The sequence below is a fragment of the Plutella xylostella genome, chromosome 9 (assembly GCF_932276165.1).
Source record: "Plutella xylostella chromosome 9, ilPluXylo3.1, whole genome shotgun sequence".
NCBI lineage: Eukaryota > Metazoa > Arthropoda > Insecta > Lepidoptera > Plutellidae > Plutella > Plutella xylostella.
In genome coordinates this window covers 8,312,303-8,326,675 of record NC_063989.1, presented here as the reverse complement: position 1 = coordinate 8,326,675, position 14,373 = coordinate 8,312,303, and the positions used below count along the sequence as shown (strand labels likewise).

The window sequence follows — 14,373 nt, the reverse complement described above, 5'->3', positions numbered from 1 at the left end:
TATGGATTTTACCGATGCATCTTTCAGGGGCTATTGATTTTTCTGTTTTTTGTTTATCTATTTCTTCTATTTTTCCTATTTTTGTGGTGTCCGTTGAGGGGTTGTGGTCATTTACTCCCGCTGTGACCAGCAGAGGTGGGAGTATTTGCTGTTTAGCATTGTATTTATTTATCTTCTTGAACATTTTTTTGTTGTTTTTCCTCTCTACACTGTACTCTTCTGATTGTTAATCTGATTCTTTTGTTTGTGCAACTTTGATGATATTAGACCTTTTACCAGACTCTGTCTCATATTTTCTTTGGTTACTTGTCGTTGAAAGAAAGCTGGTGATGTTTTGTGATGTTTTGGATGACGATGAGATGGATGTAGAGGGGCTGCTTGTTATGAATTTGTTTTTCTTAGGTGGATTTTTATGTTCGAATGATTGGTTTTTATTTTTTCCGGTCGTGGTGTTTAGCGGAGGAGAGTGTTCATATGGCCTTTTTTGTGTTTCTTCTTTTCTATTTTTTAGTTCTTTGTCCCCGAGTATAACAATTCGGTCGTACTTGATTGTGGCTTTATTCCCCTTATCGAGCTCTTCTTTAAGTTTTTCTTGCAGACCTTGTCTTATTTTAAGTATTTTATGTGGAAAATCTTCTTTTAGGTATGCTCCGGTATTTTCTAATTTTTGTTTTGCTTTTAGTATCATTATCTTTTTTCCTAGTGTTGTGAGTGCGAAGCAAATAGGTCGAGGTTTACTACCTTTTTTCCCAATACGTCTAACAAACTCTATCTCATATTTTTTGCATGGTATTTCCATTTGAATATTTATTATCTCTGTGACTATATTTTCCAGTTCAAAATAACCTTTTTCTTCTTCTGCAATGCCAAATAAAACCAGATTTCTTTGTCTTATTTGTCTTTCGATCGTATCTAAACGGTGCTCATGTTGTTCATTTTGTGACTTAAGTTCTTTTAATTCTTCTTTATATTCCATGAATTTCGTATCTATGTTTTTATTTATGTTTGTAGTTATGTTTTGTTCTAATTGTTCCAGTTTAAGATTCAGATCTTTGTTGAATTGCTCTAGCATTTTTTTCATAGCTTCTTCATTCATTTTTATTATTTGTATTTTTATTTTCCTCGGGTTATTTTTCTTTTGCTCTACCTTTTGCTCTTTCTCTATCTTTTGTTTTTTCTCTACAATTTCCTTTTCCTCTACCTTTCGCTTTTCTCTACAGAATCTATGGTCGACTCTACACGGTTCTCTACATTTGTTGTAAGAATGTTCTCTACAAAGATGTGGCGTCCTCTGTCGGCGAGTAGCAAAACTTCTTTTAAGTAGGTGAAATGATGTAGTTTGGAATATTTCCGCTAGAGGCCGCTGCTTTCGCTGTTGATTGCTTTTGGTTTGGTTTTCTTTATCTGATTGTTGTTTTAAATATTTTAGGTTATGAAAACAGAATGTGCAAATAATTGTTTTATTTAACTTTTGGAATAATGTGTGAGTGACGACTAACCTTTTCAGTTTGGTCTGAGTCCAGATTATTGAGCATAAGAAGCCGTATTTATCGCCGACACTTTGTAACGGTCACTTTCACTATTTTGGGTTTTTAAGCCAAAGTTTCCAACGTTTCCTTCTGCTATTGAAAATCCGTAGGGTTTTAGCACTTTTTAAACATTAATAACACAACTCACTTGCGATTTATTAAAGAAAAACACTGTTAAATATATTATTTTTACAGATGCTTTGTTTACTCGGGCACGGTAGTGTTGCCATCATCGTGGAAAGAAGGATCGGAAATACATGGAAGAGATACTGGTCGATGAAAGAAGTATTCAAAAGCAGGCTGCCAATAAATCTCAAAAAGAAAGTTGCAGACAGCTGCTTGCTACCCTGTCTTACATATGGTTGCCAAACTTGGCAACTAACAAAAGAGATCATGCAAAAAATCAAAGTGTGCCAGAGAGGAATTGAGCGTAGTATGCTTAACATCAAACTGAGACAAAAAGTCAGAGCCAATGAAATCAGAAGTAAAACTAAATTAATCGATGCCGTAGATCATGTCTTAAAAATGAAATGGCACTGGGCTGGCCACGTTGCCAGAATGTCTGATGAAACCAGATGGACCAAAATCCTGACCTTCTGGAAACCTCAGGTCGGAAAAAAAAAAAGAGGAAGGCAGAAAAGACGCTGGGAAGACGACATTGTGTCAACGGCAGGCAAAAACTGGATGGAAGTGGCTCTAGACAGACAAAAATGGAAAACACTAGAGAAAACCTACCTGAAAAGGTATAAGGAAAACGTTGAGGGAGGCCAAGGTCATATGGACCTCTAGTTTATTTTATAATTAAATAATCTTTTCGTTTCGTATTATGTTACATCCAACTTTGTACTGTACTCGGAAACATGTAGAAATGTAAATATGAAATTATTAGTTAGTAGCATGTTAGTATTTAGGGAAGTCATGTTAATTATTAAGTGAACTTAAACTAGAAATAAATGGCTTATATATATATATATATATATATATATATATATATATATATATATATAGAATATATACAAGCGGAGCGCTAGCAGCGCCGCGGATCGGAGAAAACAAAGTCGACGATAAAGTAAGCTCGATAAGAAAAATAAAGGATGCAATAACAATATGTCAGCCGCAGCCCGAGTCATTCCGGGAGCGGCCGTACAGCGACTACAGCGCCACCGAGATTTATTTGCTGACGGCTAACAACGGAAACTTTGGTGCTACCAAACGGGAGGAGCTTTGCCAAAACAACTGTAGATATTAGAGCTATAGCTAGCTTAGGATTTTTTAAACCCAGTAGATGCTCAGGTCTCCTTTGGAATTTAAAGAGGTGTTTGCTATCAATCAGTCTACCTGTGACTCCGTAAAATCCGCAAAACCCATATTTGAGTACTTAATTACTTATATATATGTATTTTCATTGGTGTTGTGGGATCATTTGCAATTAGCGTATTTTATATTGAAAGCGCTTGTATCTACTCAGAGTACTCAGGGTGTTGTGGATTTCATCTGCATGTACTCATGTATTGACAGGCCGATTCAACGCCATCTTGGAACCCTGAGATATAGTGCGGGAACGACCCGGAGTTTGTGTAAACCCACAGATATAATGCAAACTGGATCGACTCACAAAGTTCTACACTGCACTGAAGCAGTTAGGTATTACTATGTAGGTAGGGTACATAATATTAGTACTCACAATCAACAGCCACGAGGGCAATACATATTTGGTGTATAATCCATTATAATGTACTACTTAACTTCTTATAAACAAGACAAATATTTACCTATTATGTTTCCAAATACCTATGAATAGTAAATACCCTACTATAAGTAATCGGCTGTAAAGTTACACGAAATTTATCTGACCATTGGATTTTACGAAGATTATTCAGCACGAGGATTACCTCGTGGCAATCATCACAATTCTTTACCTAAAGTTGAAGATTCTCGTTAATATACGAAGGAGGAGATAATATTATAGTCAACGCATATCATAACATTATCTGTCCTTCAACATCCTTCCACGTTCAGCGTTAGGAGCTCAATCTGGAGGTTTGGAGATCAATCTCACATCGGGAATACCGAGCAGGGTTTTTATCAGGAGCACTATCAAATAAAGCAGCTGCGACAATCACGCGATATCATTACGGCAGAACCGCGATGGCGATGCGGCCGACATATTAACGATGTTGACGACTTAAATATATCGTCTTGCATCGTTCAGCGATGACTGACTTATGGCGCCCTCTGTTAGATCTGTCAGTGCCAAAGCGATAGGGAATGTAGAGAGTGTATTTTTTGCGATGGGGTTAAGGCTGGTCTTGTGGTCTTATAGTATAGATAAGACTACTATAGTAGTCTTATCCGCAACTTGAGATCAATATTACGCTGTTTCTAGTGTCAGCTTTTAAATGAATATATTTTGGAGCGCGTTTATCAAATGAATTAAGTAACAAAGACATGAGCATGAGAAAAAGAGATTATTCTTGTGTAGAAAACGTCCATTTAATAATAACTGACTTTACCATGGTAACATCCATAGGTATACATTATAATAAAAAACGGTAACACCCACCACTACAACTACTTACGGTTAAACGAGTAACATCAGCATTTTATACTACCAATAGATAACATCTATAATACATATTTATTCAGTATGTGATGTCATGTTTGGTAAAAAACATAATTATAGAATTTCCATAACTCGCTAGCACATCAAACGATTGCAAACAAGGTGAAAACATTTGCGAAAATTTTACGACCAATTCGCTTTGATAAAATCGAATATTTATAATACCACTATCATTTGCTGTTATCACCACATTAACATATTTATATTTACTTTTTCAATTTTAATTTAACGAAATGAGTTCCTTTTTTATTCAGCTTGATAACCGTTTTTGTAAATGTCGCAATAAAATACTCATCATTTAGATACGTAGTTAACTTTTATGTGTCGAATTCTATTTATAATGCTTATTTACATATTGAAATTAAATAGATAAGTTTGATGTGATACAGCAACTAATGTATAAACCATGGTAGTTGTATGCACTATAATATAGGTATAGGTACCCTACTACTATAAAACTATCTAAATCTAACTAATGCAAATCATAATCACAATCCGTTATTTACTTGCAATTTGACGTCTTATCAGAATTCTTAAACGAAGTCCCTATTCAGTTGTCGAAAGCCGTCAGTCGCAGCCTGCACGCGACAGGTGTCACTTGTTACTACGATATCGAGTTCTAACAAGCTATCCACGTCTCAGGCGAAATAGAACTATGGATGTTCCAAGGGTCCAGAATAGTGATCATTTTGTTGAAATGTGGCGGTTGTTATGAATTTGCGTCGCGTCGGTAGATTTGAGAAGTAATTATTTCAGAGCTTAGTATATAACTATAAGTACATTAATTTTCTGAGATACATACTCTAAGTTTCAGAATCTGATACTTAATGTTCTTATTAGCACTAACATATTGACACTAATTCAAAATAATATAGAAAAATAAAGATAAACTCAAAAAAACAGGCATTTAAAAAAGTCCTGTAATTCATCTCTGGGATCTGCAATTTCATGAAAAAATACTTCTCTACCGCTACCGGATTTCAAAAACCTCAGGTGTGACAAAACAAAACAAATGCTATTAAAGTGAAAAGCCACAGTAACTATTTGTAAACAGTGGCGATCCCTCGTCCATATCCACATGTAGCTAGTGGGAGCTTAGCTGCTTGTTAGTTGAAGTTTGCTTTCAATCACGAGCCGGGGTTGGATCAGCGTCCTGGTGCAAGCGCCGGCGTTGTGGACGAAACAGATTGATCCTCCGTAGTTCTGCACCTGATACAAAGCTGGGGCAATTGATCGCCATCTTGTTTGCGGTTTTAATGGAAACTTTACACAAAACTTGATAGAAAATTTATGCAGTAAATGGTGTCTCCGTTTGGGGTTGTTCTTCATATGTCCATTAAGATTTTCAACAACTTATATTTATTAAGGAACATGAAAAGCATAATTATATAATTACCTATATAATTCGAAAATTGTAGTTAGGTACATACTTCTGATATGTATACCGTTATTAGAGGCATCCGTATCCACACCATTCTCAAACATAATGGTACTTCGAATTACTAAATGTTAAACTACTTATTAGGTAGTTAAATTGGTAATGTACCTAGACGATTTCATAAACCTTCTCCACTATCTCCCACGGCGCTGTGCCTGTCGCGCAGCCTCGACCGATTCCGCAGTAACGTTACAGAACTTTACGACTTTGCAAATGAGTTAAAATTAAACACGCGGGTATTCAAACACACTTTGTCTCTTCGACGCAAGAACACAGTAACTGCCACTCGCCGAGATTTACAGCGCAGCGGACGTTTTAACGATAATGCGTATTTATGTGTATTTATGCATATTTACACGTATTTACGAGCAGAGGAAAGTCTGCCGGTTTCATTGTCGAATAAAATTTAATTTACAGATCGTGATTTATACGGAGCTAGTTGTATCGCATTGGGAAATTTATGGGATTTCAGTGTTCTGCGAGTAGTAAAATTTAAAAACGGAGTTTATTGTCTAACTGTCTGCCAGTTCCAACTGAAACATGCATAACATCATGATTAATGTTAGTTAGGAGGCGAAAATAAAAAAAAAGTTCTTGGTATCGTTGTACTAAACTATTCAGAAATAAGTCTCCCATTAATACATTAAATGACCAGATTGTTGACTAACAATAATTGACCAACATGATTAAATCGGCTAGCTATTCAGATTGCAGTTATCGACAATAAACAACATAAACTATACCTAGTCAAATTGCGGGTCCGCGCTATTAGGTTTTTAAAAACTAAAATTAAAGACGAGCATAACCGTTCCGATTTGAGGTCCGTTTAATACTGACTCATACAATGACATAGTCTTAACACTAAGAGTGGCCTACGTGACCAATCTGCTGATACATCACTCTACACTCCATACAGTTGATGCTTTACAAAGTTGGAGATTCGTGGAATGATCCATCAGCATCCTGGCTGATGCAATAACAATATAATATGTTGCAATGCTTACGGTATCTCTGTTTATGTTTATATTTAAAGTTCCAGAAAGTTCTAAGGGTGAGATACTTGGGGGTACATAACTCCTCCCTCCTTAAGAGCGAAATTATCGGGGGGTTGCACATGCACATCTCGATGATTTCGCCACTGCAACATATTAGTGAGCTTTTTCCTATTTTTAAGAATAAACACAAAAATGATTAAAAATACAATAAAATACAGTAAAAGAGTGCCTAAACTAATGCTTTTCACTTTCACTGAATTGCCCATTTCACTATCACTTTCACTATTGAGTTGTTTCAGCATGTAGGACATGTGTTGCAGGTCGCTGAGGTCCATTCCTTGAAGATTTACTGGATTCTCGTTTTCCTTGGAGTTTACTCTGGTTTGTAGTTCCGGCAGTTTTATTGAAGGGATGCGTTCTGATGACATATTCTCGGTGTATGATCGTTGATGATGCAGCTGCATATTGTTAATGTAGAGGTCACAGGGTTCGTCTATAAGTATTATATACGTACCCTTTATGGAGTTACGGCTTATTTCGCTATTACATCGCTTTTCAATAATAGTTGTGTTGCGGCTATATAATATCCATTTATTAATAGATATTTTCTGAACCTTAATCTGTTCTATAATCACTGCATTCTGATTACAGTGAGTCGGGTGCTCTTTAAATGTCATCAGCTCCTCAGTGCATGTAATTTCAGGGTATGGTGCTCTATTTTCATGAGTGCATAGGTAATTTTCTTCAGATACCTGCTTGCAAGGTTGTATAAGTGGTAAATATGTAACACCTCTCACCAGGATATAAGGATATTTGGGAATTATTACAAGGGTAAGGTTTTCAGGGTCATGAAAGATAGGTAAGGGGTACATTTTATAATAACTATAGGTAGATTTTGCTATCAATGGTATTTCTAATACAAATGTTATCTTTCTATCTATCATGTATGATTTAACATTGATTGTATCTTCTATTTTTACTAAATTTTCCAAGGTAGGTGTATACATAAGGTTTTCAGATTTAGATATATTAATTAACAGCTGTAATAAATCAGTTGAGTTAAGTATAGATTGATGTACAATATTTATCTTAGTGAAGGCTAAGGCAGTCTCTAACTCGCTAATCTTTATATAAAGCGTTCTAAAATTACTTACAAATAGGTTATACAAGCTTAAGATATAAGTAGAGTAAACTGCATTATTTTCTTTAGTGCTGATTTCTTTTAACATTATTTCAATACGTTTTAGTCTATTGTCCATAATTTTTGAGTTATTATGTAATATTTCTGATGAGTTAATTAGACCGTCTATCATCTTAGAAACAACGGTTAAGCGTTTGTTTGTAGAGATCTGTTGATTATTTAAATTACTTATTAACTGTTCGTAATGTTGAGCGTCTTCCTGATCTAAGTTTCCTGTTATGACTTTTATTATAGAACCAATAGGGTTCAATATTCCTCTACGGACTCGGTGTGAAGGGATTATCTGTTTAAACTTATTTATAGTAATTTTCTGTAAATACTCTACTTGTTCTCGTATTCCTAAAAATTCATTAAAATAAGGCTTATCTACGGATACTAACTTACTAAAGTTACTATACTTCCTATTATTATATTCTAATTCCATCAGTAGGCCATTTAAATCTAATACCTTAAAAATAAGCCAGTTATCCTGTTGAATAACAGCTGTTCCTTGTCTTACGGGGAGGATCCCGGGATTGTTTTCAATCTTTTGAAGTTGAAGGCCCAGGCTGGGGCTCATGAGAGCCATCATGGCCACTAAGCAGCACCTGCGAAGGGCGTTTTATGTTTTTAATGGGAATTCTAGTCTGTCTACCTCTGACGGTAACAGGGACGATATTTCTTTCAGGTTTTCCTGTAACGATCGCTTTTTCAAAACGGGGTTTATCCTTGCTCCTGCGGGTGTTGACTAATTTTGTGAAAATTGGTTTTCCTTCTGAGAACTGAATATCGGCTTCACCACCACGTTTTTCACGGGATTTTTCTTTCGAGGTAAGCATTTTATCTGATATGTATTTATATAGAACTTTTGTTCGTTTCGCGTGATCTTTCATCAATTTTTGTAAGTATTGTTTCTCGAAGTTTACGTTAAATGGGTTTTCAGACTCTACGTGACCAAAGACGACTTCAAATGGTGTTAAGTTAGTAACGGAGTGGATTGAGTTGTTATACGCCATGATAGAGTAAGTCATTATGGATGCGGCGTCGGTACATTGTTGCTCGTATTTTGCCAATCTGTAAATTTCAATTAAGGTGGAATGAAATCGTTCGACTATACCCATTGAGTTAGGGTTTCTAGGCGTGCCTATGTGCAATTGAATTTTATAGAGTGACATCATTTCTTTCAGTAGTTCATTATTGAATTCAGTACCGGGGTCGCAGCTTATTTTCTTTGGTACACCGTAATAAGAAAAGTATTTTATTAATGCGCGGATGACTTCAGGGGTGCTTTTACTAGAAATTTCGATTGCTTGGCCTAGCTTGCTGAAGGCATCAACAAGGGTGAGGTATATTTTTCCTTCGATAGTGAACAGATCTATGAATATTTCCTGAAATGGGGCTTCTTGTGTTTGAGTTAACTGTAAGTATGGTTTCAGGGGTTTACGATCATATTTCATCTTTTTGCACACGTCACATGAGTTAATTACTGCTGAAATTGTTTCAGTCATGTTATGCCAAAAGAAGTGTCGCCTAATGTGTGTGAGGGTTTCTCGAATACCTCTGTGGCAGGTTTTTCCGAGGTGAAATTTCAGAATAACCGCCTTCTGTTCATTTTCGTCCTCGATGAAAACTACTCTTTCAGTGCACTCGAAAAATTGGATTGAACCACCCTTAAAAAGGCTGATTATTATATTGCTGAACTGTTTCCGATGTTCTTCCTGTTCGAAATAGATGAAATATTTGGTTTTTGGTTTTATGTATTCTTTCAGGAATTGTTTTATTAGATCTTGGTTATCTATGGGTAGGAAAACTTCTAAGACCTTTTGTTTTTCGCGGGACCTGTCTTGAACTTGCATACTGTTTTTATACCATTGAAAAACTAATATTTGATTAGGCTTAGTATCGATTGCTTCGTGTAAAATAGGTATACCGTGTGACTGAAGGTCCTGTGCTGAATGTATTGTATCAGATTTACTGGAGAGGGATGGAACCGGATATGTAATATTTTCTAAGTCTGATTTTTCAGAACTTGAGTCGGATATGGTGATTGTTTTTTCTTTTTCAGAATCAGATATGGTGATTGTACGTGAGTCCTGTGAATCGCGGGGTAAGTCCTTTTTGTCATAATTTACTACCATTGAGTCCTTATCAGATAGTGCATTTACTTTTATACGCGACAATGCGTCAGCGTTACTGTTCTGTTTGCCCTTTTTATATACTATGTCGAAGTCATAATCTAAGAGATTTAACCTCCAACGGGTAAGTTTGCTGCTGGGTTCCTTGAGAGAATGTAACCACGCCAAGGGACGATGGTCGGTGTAAATGATAAACTTCTTCCCGTAAAGATAGGGGCGGAAGTGTTTGATGGCCCATACAATGGCTAGAAGTTCACGTTCGATCGTGCTATAACGTGATTCGGTTTCGGTCAGAGTGCGGCTTGCATAAGCGACGGGGAGATCACTACCTACTGCACCTTGTGAAAGCACTGCACCAAGGGCTATCTGGGAAGCATCGGTGGTCAATATAAAAGTTTTTTCAGGATCTGGGTACTGTAAGAGGGGTGCGTTTGTTAATAGCTCTTTACACTTCTGAAAGGCATCTATGTATTGTTGATCTATTACAATTTTGTTGCGTTTCTTGAGACAATTGGTAAGCGGTTTCGTTATTTGGGCAAAGTTTTTGATGAATCGGCGGTAATATCCGATGAGGCCAAGGAAACTTTTTATTTCGGTGGTAGTTTTAGGTATGGGATAATTCAGGACTGCCTGAATTTTATCGTCATTCGGCTGTAAACCGTTCTGAGTTATTTTGTGACCTAGATAAAGAACTTCCTTGCACAAAAATTCTGTTTTGTCTAACTGTACTTTCAGGTTGGATTCTCTAAGTCGTTGGAAAACTGTTCTGAGCTTGTGAATGTGCTCCTGAAGGCTAGCTGAAAAGATTATCACGTCGTCCAAGTATACCATGCAATGGATGTTATGCAGGCCTCTTAGAACGTTGTTCATTGCGCGCTGAAAAGTAGCGGGCGCGGTTTTTAAACCGAACGGCATACGCGTGAACTCGTAATGCCCGTTCTGAGTACTGAACGCTGTCTTCTTTCTGTCTCTTTCTAGCACTTCTACCTGGTGATAGCCGGATGCCAAATCTATTGTGCTGAAATATATAGATTTTCCTAGCTTATCTAGTAAGTCAGTGATGTTAGGCAAAGGGAACTTATCGTCTGTAGTTATTTCGTTAAGGCGTCGGTAATCGACTACCATGCGGAATTTTCGTTCGCCGGATGCATCTAATTTTTTTGGTACGAGGTGAACTGGGGCACTCCACGGAGAGTGGGATTCTTGTATGACGTTATCCTTAAGCAGTTTTTCCACTTGTCTATTAATTTCCTCATTAAGGACCGGGGGTAATCTATAGGGTTTTACATAGATCGGATCTTCGTTAGTGGTTCTGATTTCATGTTTTACCTGATTGGTGAAAGTTAAGGGTAATTTATCTGTGTAAAAGATATCGCGGTACTCATAACAAAGTTGGAAAATTGCTTTTCTTTCCTCCTCGTTCATGTGATCAAGGCGGATTTTATTAAGGTTGTCTTTTAATATTTCGTCTACGTCATAATCGGTGGTGGCGGTGTTGAAATGACATTTAATTTCTGTTTCCTGAAAAGGTTGGACCTGAAAAGGCTTATGGAATGTAAGCGTTACGCTTTCCTCTGAAAGATTTTGTATAATTGTTTCAGCGAGGCCATTCTTACAAGTGACTATTGCTGAAGGCATTCTAATTCCGTTTCCGAAATCTCTGTAGTCAATTATCGCTTCACCATTTTCTAAGCTCGTGGGAATTTTCACACGGGTTTCTGAGCGGGGCTCAAGGATAGCCTGTCGAGGTGGACTGTATATTATTGGTATCCGTGTGTTGGGTGTTATAAGTAATTGGTTTTTCATATCTACTGTGGCTTCAAGCTCCGTCAGCAGATCTGAACCAATCAAACCGTCATAGTTTTTATCTATGCTGTACAGATAAAATTTATGTTTCAGTGGGCTCTGAAATGTTTTCAGGAGAGGTATATAAATTACTTCTCCGTGCTTACTGCGTGAGTGGGTACTAATTACTTCAAAGGGCTCTTGGTATTTGAAGTCTGAAAAGTAATAGTTCGCTATTTCAGGGCTCATGAAAGATCGGGTGCTACCAGTGTCGATCATGAACTTAGCATTTATTTCAGGGATGACTATATGGGGTAGTTTATTAACTTGGTGGCAATTTATTTGTATTATCTCTTCGGGTTGGTTGGGGAGGCTTCTTCCTGAAAATTTTCATTTTCAGTTTCAGTCTCTATTTCCTGATTAGACATAGGTGGGATTTCATTGTAGTATTCGTCATTGTACGCGGGTTCTTCTTGAGCGTACTCAGGATAATAGACATTATCGTCATAGTTTTCAGGTTGATTTTGCTCTAATTCTGGTTCGTATGGCAACTCGTTATAAAAGAGTTGGTTCATATTGGTTGGTTTTGAAAATTGCTTTACAGGGGCTGTTCTCATGGATACGTCAGTCGTCACTGCATTGTTGGATTTATAGGGGTGAAACTGTTGGTTGGGAATTCCAAATTTAAACTGTGGTCTTTGCAAGTTTTGGTTGGGGATGCCGAACTTAAATTGATTTTGGGGTAAGTTGGGCCTGTAACCAGTTGGCTGAAAATTGGGCCTGTAGCCTGTAGGCTGGAAATTCGGTCTGTAGCCTGTAGGCTGGAAGTTGGGTCTAACATAGGGTTGATTTTGGGGGATGCCAAATTTAAATTGGTTATTTTGTGGAACAAGAGGTCTGAAGCCTTGCTGAAGGAATGCTGGTGGTCTGAAAGAATTCTGGTTGTTAAATGATGTTAACTGAGGGGGTTTTGACGTGGGGGTTGCATTCTTTAACATATTGTTTCTAGATTGATATTGGAATTTGAAGTTTACCTCTTCCAATACGATGCTGAGGGCACTTTCAATCGAATTACAGTCTTTCAACCGTACAATCCGTATTAAATCCTCAGGCAAGTTATAGAGGAAAACATTTTTGGCAAGATTCTCATATATTGTTACTTTACTTTTTCTTAGTTGTTGGTCTTCCAAAAGGTTGACCTTGGCTATTAAAGCGCTTTTAATGTGTTGTATTCTACTGTAAAAGCTAGAAAAGTCTTCTTGTGGGTTAATTTTTAACGTTTCCAATTCGATGGCTATACACTCTTCTGAGCGTTTATCACCGAAGCTTTGTGTCAAAATTTCTTTTAGCTGTTGCCATGACTCTATATCCTGTCTTTCGCTGATAAGAACAGCGGCTTTGTCAACTAGTTTGCTCGTAATTAGATGGTACAGGTAGAGCTCCTGTTCGGGGTTGTTATCTCCTTTATATGCATTGATAACATATTCGCATTTCGTGAGAAATGTCCTTAGTAACTTCCCGTCACCATTGAAGGTGGGTATTACTCCAGAAAATTCGCGGGGTATTAAAATTATTTTAGACATTACTAATTTTAAGCAAACGCTTCCAAAATAACTCAACAATTATGGGAATTTTCCTAGAATAATGATTACTTATCCTATATTTTACTTAACTAGGGGTTGCAGAATTTGATGCACTATTTTTAGCTTTACAATTAACTTTTTCTTACTTTTAATCAATTTAATCAATTTAATACACTTTACTTAATATCTAGCGTTAAGCAGAGAGAATTTGATCCCTAAATAACATGTGAAAAATGGAGAGGACTGGATTTGGGAGGTGAGAAGTGTACTTACCAACGCATCGCTGCCTCAACACTCGAGCAAAAACACTAATGCACTTTTGAATACCCTTTTCTTGACGTATTTGTTTGGTTCTTGGAATAGCCGTTTAATAGCGAATCGCGACGTAATTTCACCTTTTTAGGTAAGCAAAATTTGATGCTCGAACCGACAGATGCGAAACACGCGCTGCTAATATTAGCGACTATCCTACCGGCTGCGCCAGTCAAATTGCGGGTCCGCGCTATTAGGTTTTTAAAAACTAAAATTAAAGACGAGCATAACCGTTCCGATTTGAGGTCCGTTTAATACTGACTCATACAATGACATAGTCTTAACACTAAGAGTGGCCTACGTGACCAATCTGCTGATACATCACTCTACACTCCATACAGTTGATGCTTTACAAAGTTGGAGATTCGTGGAATGATCCATCAGCATCCTGGCTGATGCAATAACAATATAATATGTTGCAATGCTTACGGTATCTCTGTTTATGTTTATATTTAAAGTTCCAGAAAGTTCTAAGGGTGAGATACTTGGGGGTACATAACTACCTTTACAACACTAAAGTGTTGTTATTTATAGCTATTATTCTTGACTTGTTACGTTGGAGTATTGAAGTTCTTCTAGCTTTATTTATTTGACAACTTCGTCTTTAAACTTATGTGCAATGGCAATATTGCACATAAGTTTTGTCATAAAAACTTAATAATAAACATAATGCTGATGGCCTGAGGGTTATCTTGAAGAAAACATTTACTGCATTATTTACCATTTTATGAACTAGTTAGTACACTTTAATACTTTATTAAAAGGTGGAGGTTTATTAGTGACGTTCCTAAGG

General features: G+C 36.8%; 1 protein-coding gene across 1 annotated transcript; it reads right to left on the bottom strand.

Annotated features, from left to right (window-relative positions):
* Positions 1-11,703: 11,703 nt before the first annotated feature.
* LOC125488944 lies at positions 11,704-14,086 on the bottom strand. The gene has a single exon (XM_048623052.1). It carries the CDS (start codon positions 13,266-13,268, stop codon positions 12,033-12,035), a length of 1,236 nt encoding a protein of 411 aa, XP_048479009.1. The 5' UTR covers positions 13,269-14,086; the 3' UTR covers positions 11,704-12,032.
* Between the last annotated feature and the right edge of the window lie 287 nt (positions 14,087-14,373).

Coding starts and splice junctions, on each gene's coding strand:
- LOC125488944 (XM_048623052.1), bottom strand. CDS start 13,268: ATGTCTAAAATAATTTTAATACCCCGCGAATTTTCTGGAGTAATACCC.